General features: G+C 41.0%; 1 protein-coding gene and 1 non-coding gene across 3 annotated transcripts in view; both read left to right on the top strand.

Annotated features, from left to right (window-relative positions):
* Window positions 1-15,675, top strand: part of Snap29 (synaptosome associated protein 29) — a 24,924-nt gene that overhangs the window by 2,044 nt on the left and 7,205 nt on the right. For both annotated transcript variants that reach the window (XM_048785088.1, XM_015500358.2), the window contains exons 2-4: window positions 5,904-6,100; window positions 9,647-9,732; window positions 14,739-14,837. In XM_048785088.1, the coding sequence (XP_048641045.1) occupies window positions 5,904-6,100; window positions 9,647-9,732; window positions 14,739-14,837 (382 nt within the window). The remainder of the gene's footprint in view (window positions 1-5,903; window positions 6,101-9,646; window positions 9,733-14,738; window positions 14,838-15,675) is intronic.
* Window positions 13,042-13,113, top strand: Trnaa-agc. Its single transcript has one exon. It is a non-coding gene; the product is annotated as a tRNA-Ala (tRNA).

Genomic DNA, 15,675 nt, shown 5'->3' on the forward strand with positions numbered 1-15,675 from the left:
CCCCCCAGAGTGTCAATCAGGGATGACTGACTTCAGTCTCCATCTTTTCCAGAAGTCAGACAGATACCATGTGGCCCAAGGCTTCCATCATAAATCACAGTGTTAACATAAACTCTCTTGTCTAGACTAAGCTCTCAAGTAAATAGAGCTGCTCTTATCAGGCAGGATATTCTAAGGATAAGGGACCAGGCAAGGGCCAGATCTTTTTTTGGAATGTGGAGGGTAGGGATAGCCCAGACTTGCTAAATTAGTTCTTTACCAACAATAAACAGGGGTTTGCTTTGGCTGACACAGCAACACCAGTGGAAAGGGACTGGTGTTTGGTAGAGCGCACAGATGCAATGAGTAGCACTTGCATTACCAGCTTTGTCCTCAATGGGTTTCATTCACTTGTTTTTTGTGGTACTGGGGGATTGAACCCACGTCCTCACTCATACTAGGCAAGCAAGCATTCTACCACTGAGCTAAACGCCCAGCCCCCAGTGTTTTTTCTTGCAACCAGAGGCCTGGTTTTGTGTGTTTGGCTATACTGGGGATCAAACCATGGCCTTGTACATGCCAAGCAAGTGCTCTGTCATTGAACTACATCTTCAATCCTTTTTATTTTTTACTTTGAGATGAGGTTTCTCTAAGTTGCCCTGGCTGGCTTCAATTTTAGAATCCTCCTGCCCCAGCTTCCTGAATAATTAGGATTTATAGACATGTGCCACTGCACCGAGCCTGATTTGTGTTTCTGAATCCACTCCATTCCATGGCTGCTATAGTCAGAGACCCAGATTTGACCATGTCCTACGTGTGCTCAGGTATACCTGCCTGTGCATGTTACACGTATGTGATCCCTTGAGAGGGAAGAAACATAACACAGATAAATTTCAACTTTCTAGATTCAACTCACTAACTCTGGATTTACTTATCAGTTAATGCCTGAGTTTAATTATGAGCTCAGTATAAGAACCTTACTCCAGGAGTAACAACGCCCATCTGATGTTACAAGATGCTTTGGTTGTGAATTTCAATGGTAATCTAGTGATCACTACTGCCCATGGAAGGCCTTAGCTTTATCCCCTTGGTGTTCCCTGATGGGTCCTGCCAAGAAGCCCCACCTACTCTCCTTCTGTTCTTACCACACAGTTCCACTTCCCTTCTTAATTCCTCCAGCTGCCCCAGGCCAGCCACTGCTTCCTCCTCTGCCCCATACTTTTGGCTCCATCCCCACACTTTGGATTCCCTAACTTCTCAACTTTGAGTCTCTCCTCCAGCCTCATTAGGGACCATCCTTTACACACACATCCCCTCTTAAACCAGGCAGGAATCCTTGTCCCAAGGTTCACCTTGTAAGAGGAGCAGTCATGTGTATCTTGACTTTCTTTACAGTTTCCCCCATGAATTTAAGCTCAATGAACCAAAGACCCATCTGTCTTCTTTAGTTCACAGCACTGCAGTGTTGTCAACAAATTTAAACATCAGATTGAACTTCATCTTGCTCTTTGTTATTATCATCAGGACAGATTTGGGATATTTAGTTCACCCCTGAATCACTAGCACCCTGAAAGGCAGAGAGTAGGTGCTCAATAATATCTTTTCACAAACCGGGCACAGTGGTGCATGTCTGTAATACCAGCAGTCTGAAGGCTGAGGTGGGAGATTCACCTAAGCTTGGGAATTAAAGACAGCCTGAGCAACATAGCAAGACTCCATCTCAAAAATAGTGCTGATAATAATAATTGCAGGCAGAAATCTCACATTCCTCTTCCTAAGAATGTCTTGAAAGAATACCTTGCCTGCAAGGATCCCCTGATCACTTCAGGTCCTCAGAGTGACCTTGAACATACTGGTCTGGGCAGGTTTCACCTCACTTTTGGCAGTCTGTGCACTTGCACTTTCAAGGACTTTATCTGCCTGTCTTCTGCTTCCCCCTGCTCTCTCAGAGATCACTGTCTTTCACAAAAAGCCGCAGCCAAAGAGGAATTGAAAACCCTTTCTCTTGGGCTGGGGTTGTGGCTCAGTGGTAGAGCACTTGCCTTGCACGTGCGAGGCCCTGAGTTGGAGCCTCAGCACCACATAAAAATAAATAAATAAAATGAAGGTATTGTTTCCAACTACAACTGAAAAATAAATATTAAAAAAAAAGAAGAAAAGAAAAAAACCCTCTCTGTGTTGTATGTTGGCATTGTACCACCAGCCCAATTAGATCCTTTCTCTGACCACTTTTTTTTTCCAGTTTAAATTTAGAAAACTTTTGGGGCTGAAGGGAGTAGGGGAGGAATCAGCTGTAATGTAATCACCTGACAAGTGAGCACTTTCTGAGTTGGACCTTAACATAGATGGTATTTTCCAGACCTCACTCCCCTCACATCCACCCTGCTCTCTTTGGCATTCTGATTCTCTCAGAGACGGAAGCTGTGACATGGCCACAGTTCTGGGGGAAGATTTAAAGTATTAAGCCATGCAAGTATCCTTGGGATCTGAAGCATTTGAGGCCTGTCTTCAAAATGGCAGGGGTTCAGGGGCCTGACCAGCCCATCTTTATAGACCAACAGTGCTCCCGTGCTCTTTGCTCTCACAAGCCCTTCTTCCTTGTTGGTTGGAACTAGGTCACAGGCATGTTGAGTTTAGTCATTTTCCCTGCCTTCTGGGGGAGGATTTTAGCAAAAGCCCCTCTACCTCTTCTGGTCTGATAACCTCTAGTAAACTCCAAGTTCCAGCACCCAGAAACTTTTTGAGAGACCAAAGCAACACTCTCTCCATTGGCGCCTAGCCTCACATGCAGGACAAGCCGCCCCTACATATTTCTCTGTGCTTCCATCATAATATCTACGTAAGATATCTTGTTTCCTCACCAGGTCAGCAGAGAGACCTGAGAATCAGAGAGACTATGTCATTTACAAGCAGAAGAAATTGAGATCTCATTACAAATTGGGGAAGGTTTTGTCACCTACTTTTTTTTTTTTGGTACTCAGAATTGAACCAAGGTGTGCTTAACCACTGAGCCACATCCCAGTTCTTTTTATTTTTTATTTTAAGACAAGGTCTTACTCATTTGTTTAGGGCCTTGCTAAATTGCTAAGCAATTTAGCTTTGAACTTGAAATCCTCCTGCCTCAGCCTCCCAAGTTGCTGAGATTACAGGTGTGTGCCACTACACGCAGCTATCAACTACTTTTTACCCTTGCAACTCTCTAAATGGAGATGGGGAGTCTGAGGCAGGAAGGTGAGTGAGATTCACCACAATTGGAAGAGGTCACTGTAAAGAAACCAGGAACTTCCTTTCCAGTATGACAGCAGAGCATTGCCCACCCTTTAACTGCCAACTCTGAGCATCTATAGCAGCTTCAAATTCATCTGTTCTCTGCATCCTACAAAATAAGTGGCTATTGAACTATTAGAAATATATCATCTCATGGGCTAGAATGCAGCGCAGTAGTAGAGCACTTGTCTAGCATGCACAAGGCCCTGGATTGAATATATATACACAAACATAATAGATAAATAAAGATATAAATTAAGGGGCTGGGGATGTGGCTCAAGTGGTAGTGCACTCGCCTGGCATGCGTGCGGCCCGGGTTTGATCCTCAGCACCACATACAAACAAAGATGTTATGTCCGCCGAAAACTAAAAAATAAATATTAAAAATTTTTAAAAAAGATATAAATTAAAAACTCAATATTGGGCTGGGGCTGAAGCTCAGTGGTAGAACGCCTGCCTCATATGTTTGAGGCACAGGGTTCAATCCTCAGCACCACATAGAAACAAATAAATAAAGATATTGTGTCCATCTACAACTAAAAAAAATTTTTTTAAACTGAATATTAATGCATGGGCTGGGCATGGTGGCACATGCCTTGTAATCACAGTGGTTTGGGAGACTGAGGCAGAAGGATCATAAAGTTCAAATCCAGCCTCAGCAACTTAGTGAGGCCCTAAGCAACTTAGTGAGACCCATGTCTCAAAATTTAAAAATTGGCAGGGGTGGGAGGAGTTGGAGATGCTCAGTGGTTAAGCAGCCTTGGGTTCAAAACCTGGTACCCAAAAAAAAAAANGTGAGACCTTATCTCAAAGAGGGCTAAGGGCTGGGGCTGTAACTCAGCAGTAGAGTGCTTGCCCACATGTGTAAGGCACTGGGTTCGATCCTCAGCACCACATAAAAATAAATAAATATATTTTTTTTAAAAAGAGGGCTGTGTGTGTGTGTGTGTGTGTTTTAAGGTACCAGGAACACTAAACCATTAAGCCATATCCCTGGCCCTTTTTATTTTTTATTTTGAGACATTGCTTAGAGCCTCACTAAATTGCTAAGGCTGGCCTCAAACTTGCAATCCTCCTGTCTCTGCCTCCCAAACCACTGAGATTATAGGAGTATAGCTCCACACCTGGTTTCCTATATATTTTAAGTCATCTTTAGATTACTTACTAATGTAAATACTGTGTTCACAGTTCTTATGCTGTTTTATTTAGGAAATAATGACAAGTAGAGCATGTTTACACATACTGTAATCCCAGCTACTTGGAAAACTGAAGCAGGAGGATCTCAAGTTTGAGGCCAGCCTCACCAATTTAGAGACCCTATCTCAAAATAAAGAGTTGAAAGGGCTGGGAGCTGGGCACGGTGGTACAGGCCTGTAATCCCTATGATTTGGGAGACTAAAGCAGGAGGATCACAAGTTCAAAACCAGCTTCAGCAATTTAGCAAGACTTGTCTCAAAATAAAAAGGGCTAAGGATGTAGATCAGTGGTGGAGTACCTATAAGTTCAATCCCGATATCAAAGGGGGGAAAATGGAAATAATGACAAGAAGAAAATTTAGATACACGTTCAGTTACAGACATTTTTCCAAATATTTTCATGGTTGGTTTAATCCTCACATATTAATCCTCACAACTACATATTTTCAGCTCTGTCATTCACATTTCAAATATGTTTAAGAATTGTTCAGGACTTTGTTTTGGGTATCAAAAAAAATTAGCTCTGTGTAACATTTTCATAGTTAATATAATTGCTAAGCTAAAAGAAGGTCAATAGAGAGAGAAGATTCAAAGGAGGGGAGCTGAAAACAGCAGCTGTCTTATGAAGTAGGGAAAAAGAAAAGCTTGAGAGTCTTCTGGCTGGAGGTGCAGCTCCCAGGGAACACAGTTGGTATAGCTGCAAATAAATCCTAAAACAGGAAGTAAAGGGCTAGGAATATAGATCAGTGGTAGAGCACTTTCCTAGCATGGATGAGGATTTGAGTTCAACTCTCAACACTGCAATATGAATAAATAGGGACCGAAACAAGTTTGTTACACATGAAGGAGAGTATTAGTAGTGTTCTGGTGAGTTCCCGTTCTCAGCCAGAACCATCAGCTTAGAGGGTTATGATCAAGGCTATCACCACAGCTGCAGAATATCATTCATGTATCAATTTGCAAATTATAGCAAACAGCTACTGAGTTAGGCACTGGACACAAGGCAGTGAACAAAGCAAGTCCTGCTTCAAGAATTGTGCATGCTTTAAGGAGAACCACAGCAGGTGGAAAGAGGAAGGCTGTTGGAAGGAGAAGTTCTACTAGAGTCTAGGGGGGCTGTGCCAGGTCCAAGCCTACAAGCATTATGATGGCTGGGGGCACTAAAGAGCATCTGCAGCCAGCACAGTCCCTGGACTCTGACCCCCGAAAGGCATATCCCCATTTATCTCAGTGTGATCCTGTACGCCCATCTCTGGGGCAAAGGGATTCAAGAGAAAAGAAAAGAAGTAAAGATAGGATAGACAGGGAAGAACAAAGAAATGTGTTGTCAAAAGGGATAGTGCGCCTTCTACAAATCAGTCCCTGCATATGCTTGCTAAGGTTATGAAGGGCCTGCTGTGTGTGGTCCAAGAAGAGGGAATTATAAAAGGACATAAAGCTGCTGCCTCTCATTTTCCCCAGGAACTAGTTCGACAGCGAGGAGTCCTAGAACACACAGAAAAGATGGTGGACAAAATGGATCAAGATTTGAAGACTAGCCAGAAACACATCAACAGCATTAAGAGTGTGTTTGGGGGGCTTGTCAATTACTTCAAAGCCAAACCAACAGAGACCCCATCTGAACAGAATGGTACTCTTGCTCCCCAGCAGAACAGCAGGTAAGAAAAGCTTACAGATATAAAGTAGCAGAAGTAGGTTTACTCCCAATAGTGAAGACTTTCAGGTCTTGTCAGTACCTTCAAGGGATCCAGGAAGCCTATAAGTTACTCATGAGGAGGGATTATTGAAACAAATCTTTCTCCTCTGCTAAGGATATTCATTTGATTGGCATGTAGTCTGTAAATTCTGCCTACATTGAATCTCCATTAAGTTACTACTTCCTCATGACCCTAATACTTGGCTATTTTCTTTTCTTTTGCTGTACTGAGAATTAAATCCAGGGGTACTCTAGCTCTGAGCTATATCCCCAGCCCTTTTTATTCTTTATTTTTTGAGACAGGGTCTTACTAAATTGCTGGGGCTGGCCTCAAACTTTGGAATCCTCCTGTCTCAGCCTCTAGAGTCCCTGGAATTACAGGTATATAACACCACACCCAATTGACCCCAGTACTTTGAGAATATTCATGAGAAGATTAGTATAAATGTGAATTTCTGCTTTTAAAAAGCCATAGCGCGGGGCTCACTGTCCCTTCCCTCCAGGCACTTCCTGGATTTCATCATCTTGAATTTACTCAGCCTCCCAAATCACTGGGATTACAAGTGTGCACCACCATTCCTGGCTATGATGCTTCTGTAATTGTTGTAGATGGACAGAATACTTTTATTTATTTATTTTTGTGTGAGATACTGAGAATCAAACCCAGTGCCTCACATGTACTAGGCAAACACTCTGCTGCTAAGTTTACAGCCCCAGCCTCATACCTTTATTTTATTTATTTGTTTTTATGTGACACTGAGGATCAAACCTAGTGTCTCACACATACTAGGCCAAGTGCTCTACTACTGAGCCTAGCCTGATCCTTAATTTTTTTGGGGGGTGTACCAGGGATTGAACTCAGGGGCACTCAACCACTGAGCCACATCCCCAACCCTATTTTGAATTTTCTTAGAGAAAGAGTCTTACTAAGTTGCTTAGTGCCTTGCTTTTGCTGAGTCTGGCTTTGAACTTACAGTTCTCCTCCTGAGCCTTCCAAACTATTGGGATTACAGGCTTATACCACCACACCCAGATTGATCCTTTATCTTTTGATGTATTCTTATGAGCATGTTTTTGGTAGCAATCCTTCTTGGGTATGTTAAAGAGGTTGAATGCTGAGTTTCGGGGAGTTAATTCTTCTTACAGATTTGTCTTTTAAATGTAGACAATGAACATATTCATATTTACTATACAATGAAAAATTTAAAGTCTGGGGATATAACTCAGTGGTAGAGTGCTTGCTTAGCATGTCAAGGCCCTGGATTTGATCCCCAGAAGTGAAAAATAAAAGGCATTGTAAATGAAAGATTTCACTTAAAAAAATGAATAAATAAATAGAAAATTAAAAGCCATAGCATACACCTGTAATCTCAGCAATTGAGAGGCTGAGGTAGAAAGATCACAAGTTTGAGGTCAGTCTCAACAACTTAGTAAGACCCTAAGTATCTTAGTGAGGACTTGTCTTAAAATAAAAAAATATTAAAAGGACTGAAGATATAAATCCATGGTAAAGCACCTCCTGGTTAATTCCCCAATACTCTCTCCCCCAAAATTATTTTTATGCCTTTATTCGTTTATTTTTTATTTATTTATTTATTTTAGAGAGAGAGAGATTTTTTTTTTTTAAGAGAGAGGAGAGAGAGAGAGAGAAGTTTTTAATATTTATTTTTTAGTTTTTTCGGTGGACACAACATCTTTGTATGTGGTGCTGAGGATTGAACCCAGGCCGCACGCATGCCAGGCGAGTGCGCTACCGCTTGAGCCACATCCCCAGCCCCTCATTTATTTATTTTTAAGTGGTGCTGAGGATAAAGCCCAGTGCCACACATGTACTAGGCGGTCATCCTAGCTCCCCAAAAAATAACTTTTTGACAACCAGCTTTTTGCATATCTAATCCAGTTTGCTCATTGACTTTTATTTTAAAATTAGAGGTTATTTTTCTCAAAATTTTTTGGCTAGAATACTGTAAAATCATAAAGAAGATTTTAGCAAACCAAATATGGTGGTATATGTCTGTAATCCCAGTGGCATTCTTGGGCAGTTTAGCAAGACTCTCAAAATTTAAAAGAAAAGGAACTTGGGATATCGCTCAGTGATAGAGTGCTAGTCTTGCATATACAAAGTCCTGAGTTGAATTTAGAGGCATTGATATAATTTGTGTAAAGAGAGTTAAGACAAGAGGTAGATTTCTGGGATACCTGGGAAGTAAGAAGATCCCAAGAATGTTCACCCAGAATAGTATTATGCAGAGAGGGAGGGCACAAACCAAAAATTACTGGTTTGGGGGCTGGAGCTATAGCTCAGTGGCAGAGCACTTGCCTAGCACATATGAGGCACTAGGTTTGATCCTTAGCTCTGCATAAAAATAAATAAATGAAATTAAAGCATTTAGGACTGGGATTGTGGTTCAGTGGTAGAGCATTTGCCTACTACATGTGAGGCACTGGGTTCAATCCCCAGCACCACATAAAAAAACTAAATAAAATAAAGGTATTGAGTCCATCTACAACTAAAAATACTTTTTAAAAAAAGAGAAAAAAAAGTATTTTAAAGAAAAAGAATAATTGGTTTAAAAAAAATTGGTCAGGCAAGTGGATCAGGGGAGAGAGAAGGGGAGGGAAAGGGAAGGTACTAGGTAACGAGATCAATCAAATTATGTTGTGTGTTTGTACAAATGTGGCATAATGACTTATATCGTGATGTCATTATAATTCACCAAATAAATTTTTTTTTAAATAACATGGTCAGTCTGTCATTTAGCAGAGATGGAGAAGAATAATATATTGGGGGGAACCAGCTCCCAGATAGAGGCACCTGTCATGTTCCTGGGGACTGACTCATCATAGTGTCAGGCATGGGCTGATAGTCTGTGAGTTGCCAAGAAAAGTCCCTGTCTATAGCCAAAGTCAGCAAACAAGGGTTTGTGGGACAGGAAGCAAAATCAGAGATATTTTGTGGGGGATTATATGACAAGAGAAAAATAAATGACCACAAATTTTTAGTGACAAACTTCAAAATATAAAAATATAATAGTTGAGTGCAGGTTTTTGGTAATATAGCTCTATTAACCAGAAAAAAAAAAATTGTGCTATTATCTGTAAAGGCCATTCATTGTTTGTGTTTATACAAAAATAGATGATTTTATGTTATCTTTATAATCACTACAATTTTAAATAATGAGATTTAAAAAAAAAAAAAGAAGATGGTGGACCAGATTTGGCCCATAGATCGTAATTTGCTGACCCCTGGTCTAAAGTATCTACTTATCATTTTTATCTACTTTTCATCTACCTTGTCCTAGGACTCATTTTTCTAAGTGAGACCCTACTAATGAAATGCTATGCTTCTAAGGCAGGGGCCTTCAACTGTCCTCCTAAAAGGGAATGCTGAATTTTCTGCTTTGGTCAGAAGCATTTGATTTTTAGCACACACATAACTTGAAAAGACTTAATGACACTATTATAGGGATTTTCCTTTTTAAATGTTGTAATTTTCTTTTATCCAAAGATTAAAAGAAGCCATAAATATAAGTAAAGAACAGGAGACAAAGTACCAAGCCAGCCATCCAAACCTCAGAAAGCTGGATGATGTAGGTAAGTGGTAAATAAAATAATGTACCAGAAGTATCTACTTCCTAATCCTCAGAACCCATGACTATGTTAGGTTTTAGACAATAGGAGAGTTATGATTATATGTGGAGCTGACTTTCAAAGGGGGAGATTATCTTGGGTTATCCAGTTGGGCCCAAGATCACCCCAAGGGTCCTTCATATGTGGAAAATGGAAGCAAAAGAGAAAATGTCAGCCAGGCACAGTGGTGTACACCTATACTCCCATTTACTCAGGAGGCTGAGGCAGGAGGAATTGCCTGGCCAATTTAGGTAGACCCTATCTCAAAATAAAAAGTTAAAAGAAGTGGGGATGTAACTCACCCCTGAGTTCAATACCTAATACAACAAAAAGAGAATGTCAGAGTAGTGCACCCATGGATTCAATCCCTGATCCAAAATATCTTAAACTTCACTCATTGAAACCCAGGTTAGACTTCCAATCTTCACAACTGAAAGATAAGTTTATGATAGTTTTGTCACAGCAATAGGAGGAGACTAATATAACCTCCACTTCTGTGCAGGAGAAGTAACAGCATGGGCAAGGTGTACAAGGTAGACCTTGTGATATTAATAGTCAGTCTACTGATATCAAATGATAGGCTCAGAAACATATCTGGAAAGGAATTTAGGCCTCCTAGAACCTCTGTGAGCCCCTTGAAAACCACACACATCAAAACAATGGTAGAAATCCCCCAAAAAACTAAATTTGATTAGTGGATGCTGATCTATGATGGGGGGTGGGGAATGGAGGAACTTTGGATTGGGCAAAGGGGAGGATTGAGAGGGGTTATGAGGAAGGAAAGATGGTGGAATGAGATGAACATCATTACCCTAGGTACATGTATGATTGCACGAATGGTGCCTCTCTATACAGTATACAACCAGAGAATTGAAATGTTGCACTCCATTTGTGTACGATAAATTGAAATGCATTCCGCTGTCATATATAACTAAGTAGAACAAATAAAAATTTAAAAAAATAATGGTAGAATTTAAATACTGACTGTACCTAACTATGCCACTTTTGAGGAAGTCAGGATGCATCCTGACAGCATTAAAACCCATGTAGATCCATGGGCACTCCCGGATTCAATCAGTTTGAGGGCAGGAGGGAGTATAGGAGTATACAGGGTCATAGTTGACATAGCTAAGGAAAGACCTGATAGAAGAAGGACTGGGTTGGGACATACTAATATGGGCACAATTCATTCTAGAAAGGGAGAAACCATGAGAGAAAGTGAAGGTAAAATTAAAATGCAAAGGACCCAAGAAAACCCATGTGGATATCATACACTGAAGAAATAAAATAGTACCCCATACCTGAAAGGGAACTGAAAAAAAATGGACACCATATGTGTAGACTGGCTTCAGTAGGTTAATGTTAGAGGAAAGGAAATACAGTCAGCCCTTCATATTTGTAGGTTCTATATCTGCAAATTCCAAATTTATGCACTCAAATAATTATCGATCCAAAATATTCTTAAAATTGTGCTGTACTAAATGTGCTGACTTTTAATTCTTGCCATTACTCTCTAAATAGTACAACATAACAACTATTTACATAGCACTTACATTGTATTGTTTTATAAGTAATCTAGAGATTATTTAAAGTATACAGAAGGAGCTGGGTATAGTAGCATACATCTGTAATTCTAGCAATTGGGAGACTCAGGCAGGAGGATAACAAATGGAGGCCAGCCTTGTCAACTTATCAAGATCCTGTCTCACCAGGTTCAGTGGCATGACAGTAATCCCAGCACCTCAAGGGCTGAGGCAGGAGGATTGCAAGTTCAAAGCCAGCCTCAGCAATTTAGCGAGGCCTTAAGCAACTTAGTGAGACCCTGTCTCAAATTAAAAAATAAAAAGGGCTGGGAATGTGCCTCAGTGGTTAAGCAGCCACAGGTTCAATCCCTGGTACCAAAAAAAAATAGACCCTGTCTGAAAATAAAAAGGGTAGGGAATGTAGCTCCATGGACACTCCTGGATTCAATCAGTTTGAGGGCAGGAAGGAGTATAGGAGTATAAGGAAATGTGAGTAGGTTATATGCATTTTATATAAGGCATTTTATATAAAGCATCCCTTGTTTTAGCTATCTGTTGAGGATCCTGGAACTAATACGCTATGATACAAAAGGATGACCATACTGTACTGTAGAGAGAGAAATTTCTCCCAAAAGAGGCAAATCAAGGTGACAGGGCTTTTCTGTGTGCCTTTAGGAATTGAATTTCAAGGGCCAGAGGTGTAGCTCAGTGTTAAAGTGCTTACCTAGCATACGTGAAGTCCAGGGTTCAACCCCAGTACTGCAAAATGGAGAAGGGGAAGGAAGCCAGGCCCAATGGCACATACCTATAATTCCCAACAACTCAGGAGGGTGAGGTAGGATGATCACAAGTTCAAGGTCAGCATAGCAACTTAGCAAGACCCTCAGCAATTGGAAAGACCCTGTCTCACAATAAAAAATAGAAATGACTGGGGTGGTAAAATGTACCTGAGTTCAATTTCTTGCCTTGGAGGAGAAGGGACTGAAGTTTAAGGAACATTTCTTGGGGCAAATGTGCACTATTTAACAGTTCTTTTATGCTTACTTTAAGTAAAAAGACAGCATAGAAATAAATTTCCAAAAGAACAAAAAAATCACTCATAATCCCATTTCTGTAACTTAACTTTGATTCTTTTTTTTTTTAATATTTATTTTTTAGTTGTAGTTGGACACAATACCTTTGTTTTATTTATTTTGTTTTTATGTGGTGCTGAGGATCGAACCCAGGGCTTCACACATGCTAGGCGAGCGAGCGCTCTACCACTGAGCCACAACTCTAGCACCCCCGTCTCTTTTTATTTTTGAAACAGGGTCTCACTAAGTTACTCAGACTCGCCTTGAACTTGGAATTTTCCTGCCTTAGCCTCCCGAGTTGCTGGGATTACAAGCATGCACCACTGCAACTGGCTACAACTTTTATTTTTAAACCTTGACTCTCTGAGCACAGTGACATTTGCCTGTAGTCCCAGCTATCCAGGAGACTGGGGCAGGAAAATTGCTTGTGCCCAGGATTTGAAGACAGCGTGGGCTATTTAACAACACCCCATCTCAAAATTTTTAAAAAGCTAGAAGTGGAGCTGAGGGCAAGGGCTGGGGCTGTAGCTCATTTGTAGAGTGCCCGCCTCACATGTGTGAGGCACTGGGTTCGATCCTTAGTACCACATAAAAATAAATAAAGATATTGTATCCAACTTCAATTTAAAAAATATTTTAAAAATAAAATTTAAAAAATAAAAAAGCTAAAAGGCACTGGGGGTGTAGCTCAGTGGTTGAGTGTGTGCTTAGCATGCACAAGGCCCTGGGTTCAATCCCTAGCACCCCTAATTTTTTTTTTTCCTTTCGATAACTGGGGATTGAACCTGGAGTACATTACCACTGAGCTATATCACCAAGCCTTTTTATTTTTTATTTTGAAACAGAGTCTCACTAAACTACTAAATCTCAGACTTGGAATCCTTGTGCCTCAGCCTTGAGAATCACTGGGATTACAGGTGTACACTACCACACCTACACCTTGTCCATGCACTTGTGTAATTTTTGCCCTGATGCAGTTCCTCTGCCATACAACAGTACTAGTATGAATGTGTCTTCTAGAGTCTGTGTACCCAGGGTTTGTCTAGTTGACCCATGGACTGAGAGTCTTGTTGGGGGGAGATTGTTTTTTGAGAGACGGGGTCTTGCTGTCTTGCCTAGGCTGATCTCAAACTTCAGGCCTTAGCCTCCGAAGAAGCTGGTATTATGGGCATGTACCACCACACCCAGCCCATGAGACTGCTTTGGGCTCTTCCCTCATACGTTGTATCTATTCCCACCCCTATCATTCTATATTGCCTCAGAGCTAGTTACTTCATTCCTTCCAGCCATTTGCCGAATTAAGACCATTTTTATGCCACGGGCAATGGATAAGCCTGTATGCCTAGCTACTCCAGAGGTTGACACAGGAGGATTACACATTTATGACCAATTTGGGCAACTTAGCAAGACTCTATCTCAAAAAATAAAAAGGTCTGAAAGTGTAGTTCAGTAGTAGAGTATCCCTGGGTTCAATCCCCAGTATAATGAAAACATAAAAGATACATTTTGTAATGAGATTGAGGAATAGCTCAGAGATAGAGCACTTGCCTACCGTGCTCAAGACCCTGTGTTTGATCCCTAGCACTGCAAAACTAAAGCCAGGTGTGACAGCATACGCTATAACCCCAGTGACTCAGAAGGCTGAGGCAGGAGGCGCACAAGTTCTAGGCCAGCCTAAGCAACTTAGTGATACCATGTCTCAAAATGAAATTTTAAAAGGTGCTGAGTAATGGAGTTTCTTTCAGCCAAAAAGAATCAAATTATGGCTGGCCACAGTGGCACACACAATTTAGCAAGACCCTAAGAAACTTAGTGAGACTCTATTTCTAAATAAAATGTTAAAAGGACTGAGGATATGGCACAGTGGTTAATTGCCCCTGGGTTCGATCCCCAGTAACAAAAAAAAAAAAAAAGAATTCAATCTTTTCACCCATTTACAAGAAAATGGGTGAAACATCATAATGTTAAGCAAATTAAGCAAAACTCAGAAAGTCAAGGGTCAGTCTTATGTTTTCTCTCATATGTGAAAGCTAGAAGAGGACAAAGGAAAAGAAAGGTGGGAGGGGGAATCTCATGAAAATTAAAAGGCAATCAATAAAGAAAAGGACCAGGGAAAGGGGGAATACTGGGGAATTATGTTGGCCCAATTATATTGTTACATCATGTACGTGTACAAAGATGTAATAAATCCTATCTTTGTGTATTAATTATAGTGGGCCAATAAAAAATATGGAAAATAATAAAAAGGTGCTGGAGATATAGTGCACTAGTAGAGCTCTCCTTCAATCCCTAGAACCAAAATAAAAAGATCAATTTCATGAAGCAGCATTTCAAAGGATATCAGTTAACCATTCTCCTGATGTTTCTAAATCAGATTCTGTCCTTGGAGGGCCTGGTTCTGCTGTGAATACAGAGGCTTACCCAAAGAACCCACACCTTCGAGCCTATCACCAGAAAATTGACAGCAACTTAGGTAAGACCAAGAGCTGCATCAGCCTCTATAAATCACTTATCTTCCAGGTAGCTCATGCCAAGCACAGCCAGCATACACAAAGCCACCAGTTAGTTGCTCTTTATCCATGTGTTACATGGTCCTGTTCATCTCACCACCTCACTATCTCCGGAATCTATCCACTTCTATTTCCTGCTTTTCTATTTTTTCAATCAACCAAGTCATGCCTTCCTCTTTTTTTTTTTAATTGTCAGTGGACCTTTATTTTATTTATTTATATGCTGTGCTGAGAACTGACTCCAGTGCTTCACACGTGCCAGTCAAGTGCTCTACCTCTGAGCTACAACCCCAGCCCCTGTACCCACCTCTTGGTTGGATCCTGACAGTAGCAGGCCTATATCACAGCCTTGCTGTGACTACTTGCTCCACCCTTCCTATGAAGCCACATGGAGCCCCATTTCCCCCACTATGAAATTGGCTGCCCCTGAGGATTAGTAGGAGAGTTGCATGAACTGACAATGTGAGCATTTAGGAAAGTGCCTGGGTTGATAAGAGTTGGCAGTCACTTGGCACATTATCCACACTGCTGCCAGAGTGATCTTTCAAAACAGAAATCAAGTGGTACCTTCTTCCAAAGCTCTCTGGTGTATACCCCTGTACACTTGGAACACAGTACAGGCTTATTGCCCTTGCCTCCTCCCCGCAACCCCTCTTTCCCTCACTACTGTTGGCTCCTGTGGACTTTTTTCCCCTTTCTTCCTCACATGCCCATCTTCCTGGAGTGACCTTTCAGGCTAGCCCCTTCTCTCACAGCTAGTTCTGTTTCATTGTGGCCTCCTCTTTTTTTTTTTTTTTTTTT

The sequence above is a fragment of the Marmota marmota genome, unplaced genomic scaffold, assembly GCF_001458135.2.
Source record: "Marmota marmota marmota unplaced genomic scaffold, marMar, whole genome shotgun sequence".
NCBI lineage: Eukaryota > Metazoa > Chordata > Mammalia > Rodentia > Sciuridae > Marmota > Marmota marmota.